The sequence below is a fragment of the Nansenia antarctica genome (assembly GCF_963989245.1).
Source record: "Nansenia antarctica genome assembly, chromosome: 18".
Classification (NCBI taxonomy): Eukaryota; Metazoa; Chordata; class Actinopteri; order Argentiniformes; family Microstomatidae; genus Nansenia; species Nansenia antarctica.
In genome coordinates this window covers 23140539-23146538 of record NC_137691.1, presented here as the reverse complement: position 1 = coordinate 23146538, position 6000 = coordinate 23140539, and the positions used below count along the sequence as shown (strand labels likewise).

Here is a 6000-nt window from a genome sequence, read left to right as displayed (position 1 = left end):
TCGATCTGATCTCCAAGAGCAACAGACAGAGAGAGTTCTGAGAGAAGCATGCCCAGCTCTTTTCCCTTCTTGTTTTTAGTTTTTTCTTTCCTAGCACCAGGGGAGCCCCCCCTCCCAAATGTCATTGTTTGGTACCTGTACTATATCAATGACAATAAAGACCATTCATTCATTCATAGTGTTGTTTTTTGGCATGTTGTGTCTGAGTAAGAGCATACAGTCAGCAGACAGAGTGAATCACGTATAGAGTCAAGGACAAGCACCATAATCAACATGTCTTCTTGGCAGCCTAAAGTTGGTGTTGAAAGTCTGGAGAAGAGGATGACTTAGCAGAAAAGTATACAATGCTCTGCGTAAGTAATGGGACAGAGAAGCATTTTTCATCTTTTGGCTCTAGTCTACACTCCAAGGGCCTCATGTATAAACGTTGCATACACACAAGAGAAGGCGTGTGCCACTTTCTAAGAAAACTTTGGGATTTACAAACTAAACTGGAGAAATTAGCAACTGTAACTCTGATGCCAGAAGGATGAAACTCGAATTTCAACTCGAATTTCACTCGAACTTGAAATTGATACCAATTGATACCAATATATATGAAGAGTTCCTTGGAGTGCACACAAAAAAAACATGATTTCGGATAATAAATACAAACAGAGATATCTGTTTTTGCAAAAGAAGCCCAAATATATTGTACTGTTTAATCGGAAATCATATTTCATTGGATCTGTAATTATTAAATAATACTTGGATGTTATGAAATGTATTGTCATAAATAATAAGGTGAACAGTATTACGTTTAAACTGATACCCTTTTTCGATGCCTCAGTCGGGCAGATACGAGTGCACAGTTTCATATATTGTATCACAATGTTCATTGCGCAGAAGTGTTTATTTCATGGGTGAAATTTCTTTTTTTAGCCTTTCCCTCTGGAGATGCGTTCATTGTCGTCATGCAGTCATTATGGATGAATATTAATATAACAATTACTATGATGTTAAAGTACAGATGGCCAGCTTTTATTTGCTGGTATTTGTATATAGAATTCTGAAATTACTTTTGATGCATAGTCCCCCTATTTTACTTGTATTTACTATTTCCCCCAAAATAATGGGACAGTTGGCTTGACAGCTGTTTTCTGGCAAGTCAGGTGTGGTCCATCACATAATTTGTACGGGCATAAGAAAGCTGTCAATGTTGCTGTCAATGTTGTTGTTTCAAAAGTTACACTTGCAATCCACAGATCAAATCGGATCATTTCATACATATAAAAATGTTTTTCTGATAGTTTGGTGTGGCCGGGGCCTTAGGTGTCACAATGCATCAGAACATTACAACAGATACAAATGATGAAACCATGTATCTTCTTCGACACAGATAGTGTGTCTAAAGTATTTCAGTGGGGGACTACATGGTCCTCAGTAGACTGCTATCTCACATTGCCATTACGTAGCACTACACTAATACTACATGACACACTCAAGTTGCGCTGATGTTTATGTGTGTGTGTGAGTGCATGCGTTCCTGCGTTGCTTCTGCTAACACATCCAATTCTAAATCCACTCTTCCCAATCCCTATCCCATTCCCACAAATTCGGTAAAATCCCAGAGAATGCTCAATGCTCTGCTATCTATCTTCTAGAGGTTCCTTGAGTCTATCCTGGTGTTATTCTTCACTTAATATCTGGAGAATGCTGTGAAACGGCCTATCTGTGATAGAGCTGAAAGACGACATAGTCACACACAAGTGCTCGCATACATGCATGCAGTACTCAAGTTCAGGGGGGATGGCATCCCCCCTGAAATAAAAACGTTCAAAATCATCCCCCTTCTAAAACTGCCATCCCCCCTTTCCATCCCTTATGTCATTTTATCAATGAACGTGGTATTAAAAAATGGTTTTGCACTAATTGTCCTGCATTTGACCCTAACTATGTAAGAGCAGTGGTGCCATGGTAGCCCGGGGACCGACTCCAATTCTGAGGTGCCTTGGTCAAGAGCAATGACAGGAGTATCTGACACCTAACATCCATAACATGCATGTTGTTTTAGGAGTATAATAATTATCTTTATGCTTTAATAATAATCAAAAGGGTACACAGTTGGTCTCCCACCATCTGCGCTGTCATCAGCACAAATTGTCCCCATATGATAAAATCCACCATCCCCCCACATCGCACGTACACAGTTGGTCTCCCCCCATTTAAAAAAATAATAACTTGAGTACTGCATGGCATGCATGTACACGCACGCACGCACACACACACACACACACACACACACACACACACACACACACACACACACACACACACACACACACACACACAAAGGCTCTGAAGTGTAGAAGTCTTTGCTTGTACACACTAGCTGGGATAATTTTTCTTGCCAATCATCCATGAGAGCCTTTTTAGTTTCTCTGCTTGACAGCAATACTAGAGGTGTGAAAACACAATGTTGTGCCCCATCTTACTGTCAAATGAGAAGGAAATAATGAGACCACATTCTCCCCCTGCATGCATACACAGCCAAACAGACAGACAGACAGACAGACACACACACACACACACACACACACAAACTCGGCACACAGGAAGGTTCAGAGATTAGATTTGTTCTAGGATGGTGTCTACAGTATCTCTATACCTCCAGCATCCTCTCTCTCTTTCTAGCTCTCACTTCTTTATTTCTCTTTCTCAGTAGATGAATGAATGAATGAATGAATGAATGAATGGTCTTTATTGTCATTGCTACAGTACAGGTACCAAACAACGAAATTTAGGAGGGGTGGCTCCCCTGGTGTTAGGAAAGAAGAAAAAAAAACTTTTAAAAAAAAAACACAAGATTAGCTGCAACTTCTCTGTGTCCCCATGCTGTAGATGTCATCACAATGACCTTCAGATTGGAAAGGTGCACTTATTCAATCTTGTGGCCTAATAGACTGCAAATGGAAATATTATTATTATTATTTTTGATATCTTCATTCTTGATATCTTCACCCTTCGTGACCTCCCCCTGAAACCTAAGAGAAGACATGCCACACCAATTTGATGTTGATGGCATAGAGAACAGGAACATATAATAAACAATTTCTCCCGCAGTGGCACCTGCTCACATAGATCTGAGATGGATCTTTTTCGTTCTGATGAAACTGTGTCATGTCATGTGCGTCACGTAAGCACCGGACAGCACGTGCGGTCAAATCTGAGCCACCGGCACCACGCGTCCTCTGGGTGAGCTCTTGGAGATCAGCCGCCAGCATGCAAAGACGCAGAGCGGAGAAACGACTGCAACCAAGAGCCGTATTGGAGCTCAACTTACCAACAACCAACTGCATCTGAGTTTGGGACCTTCTCCTTTCTGTTCCCACTCCCGTTAGTTTCGGCACAGCAGATGTATGCGGAGATTCGAGCCGGACTGTTAATTGAAGACTGGATTATAGGCGAGACAGCTTGGATATAAACATACGTGGTGATACAATCGGAGACGAAGTGAAGAATGCAGGTATTATGAGGAATAATCAGGATGATTCATATTTGATATGGAACAATGCGCATATAGTGTAATTATAAAGCAACGTTATCCACAAGCTCTACTCCAGTAATGTGATTTTTCAACTTCTGACTAATGATGACTTACCATGATGCAGATTACATTCGGAGAATTGTGGTGATCTGCGCGTGGGAACCTGCTGTGTGACTCATATTCAGTTGGCTTGGGGATGGTGCCTCGCGCGGACGGTAACAGTGCTGCCGTATGTGTTGTTTACAAGGACCGAATTATGTCGTTTAAAGTGCTCTCCAAAAGGACCACACGGTCCTGGCGGCTCAAAATGATGTAGGACGACTCGGACAAAACCACATGCGTAAAGAAGAGTTACTTTGGTGGCTTCCCGAAACTCATACAGATATAGGCCTACTGTACTTGCTTTGCTCTCTGAGGTACTACTAGTATAGTATTGTAACTGCAAAGATGCCATCGGGTCTCGCCCCCACCCAAGCCCTTTACATCGGGATGGAGGTGGTGATAGCCTTGTCCTCGGTGATCGGCAACGTGATGGTGGTCTGGGCTGTGCGTATCAACCGCTCTCTGAGGGACACGACCTTTTGTTTCATCGTTTCTTTGGCCCTGGCTGACATTGCAGTCGGGGCGCTCGTCATCCCTCTCGCCATCACTATCAGCATCGGGCTCAAGACGTCTTTCTACAGCTGCCTGCTGGTCGCGTGCACCGTGCTGGTCCTAACGCAAAGCTCCATCCTCGCGCTGCTGGCTATCGCCATCGACCGCTACCTGAGGGTCAAAATACCCATGAGGTAAGAAACACAAACAAACATGGAAACGTGTCTGCCCTTCTTCTGCAATATGTTTTTGTCTCTGCATGTTCTCTTTGCTAAGGTCATTGGGTTATCTTCTTGGTGTTTGCTTCTCTGGGATATTCGAAAGCTTGTATGCATTTGGCATGCTTGTTTGATATGCTTGTTTGATATGCTTGAAGCTGTAACAGTGTTTGGTAGACATGCACATGCAGCTTTCAGACAACCCAGAGACTCTGACAGCGCACAGATAGACAGCCAACTATGGAGGACCAAGTCTGTCAAAATTAACAATAAATATATAGACACATAAATGAATGTATGAACAAATAAATGAATACACACAGTATAACAAAATACATTTCTATATTTATTTATTCTTTTCCACATTCATTCTTTCTTTTCCACATTGTTTTCCACATTCATTCTTTCTTTTCCACATTCATTCTTTCTTTTCCACATTGTTTTCCACATTCATTCTTTCTTTTCCATATTCATTCTTTCATTCTTTCCCCGATTATCAGATCTGTATGCAAATATAGGGGCGTGTTTCGCATTTTCATTGGTTGATGCCCCACGCATTTTCATTGGTTGATGCCCCACGCGTTTTCATTGGTTGATACCGCGCGTGACGTGGTAAAAGCGACAAAGTCGAGATCGTCCTTGGGCCAAACCATTTTTCATTACCATCTGGGTGGGCAAATTCTAGATGTGATTTTTGTTATTCCTTTACATCCCTAGATTATGTTTTGATATGATAGACCTTTTGGTTTGGCAGCTTATTAGTGGTTATCACCTCTTAAAGGTATGGACTGCTTTTCTTGATTCCTAGATAAATGGTTCAAAAGGAAAACATTAAGTTAACAAATGTAAAACTGCACTGTTTGAATTGTAAATTATTTGTAGAAGACTAAACAGGTGTAGCATTTTTGCCCACCTAGTGCCTTAACTAGTGCGGGTCTCTGAAATAGAGGAATACATCTAGTTTGACATTAAATTACCAACCTTATTCTAAACAAAAATATTGTCAGGGTGCAGTAATTGGGGCAGATCTCATTACAACTTAGAGGCGCTACAAACAAGGAATCTTCTGTAAATTTAACGTAAATTAATTTACATTAATATTACTACAATATAAAACCCTGTCTCAAGCCTGGGTACACAGCAGGCTACAGAGTGCTACAGATTAAAAACTCTGCTTCGAAAACACATTGATCCACTGCTAGATGTTTTTCAATTTGCCTATACTGTAAACAGAACCGTAGCACAGAGGATGCTATTCTCTATATCACACATTCTGTATCCAAGCACCTTGAGAACAAAAAGGCCTATGCCCGAATTATGTTTGTTGATTTTAGTTCCGCCTTTAATACGGTACAACCCCACGTGCTCTTAGGAAAGCTCAAAGACATGGGTGTCAATAGTACTTTAATTAAATGGATCCATTCCTTCATGTTAGAAAGAGAACAGCAAGTGAAAGTCAATGGAACACTGTCAGTGACTAAACACTTCAGTACAGGTGTCCCCCAAGGTTGCATTCTGTCCCCATATCTTTTCTCAGTATACACCAACGACTGTAAAAGTAACCACCCAAGCAACCATATTATAAAATATGCTGACGACACTGCGATTCTAAGTCTCCTTGCTAAAGATACAGACCCCTCGGTGCTCCATGATGAGATTAAC

At 41.4% G+C, this 6000-nt stretch overlaps 1 protein-coding gene across 1 annotated transcript in view; it reads left to right on the top strand.

Annotated features, from left to right (window-relative positions):
• Positions 1-3973: 3973 nt before the first annotated feature.
• Positions 3974-6000, top strand: part of LOC308173621 (adenosine receptor A1-like) — a gene marked incomplete at both ends in the record, with an annotated part of 50082 nt that continues 48055 nt past the window's right edge. Inside the window, one exon of the mRNA XM_080548654.1 lies at positions 3974-4314. Within this exon, the coding sequence (XP_080404780.1) occupies positions 3974-4314 (341 nt within the window). The remainder of the gene's footprint in view (positions 4315-6000) is intronic.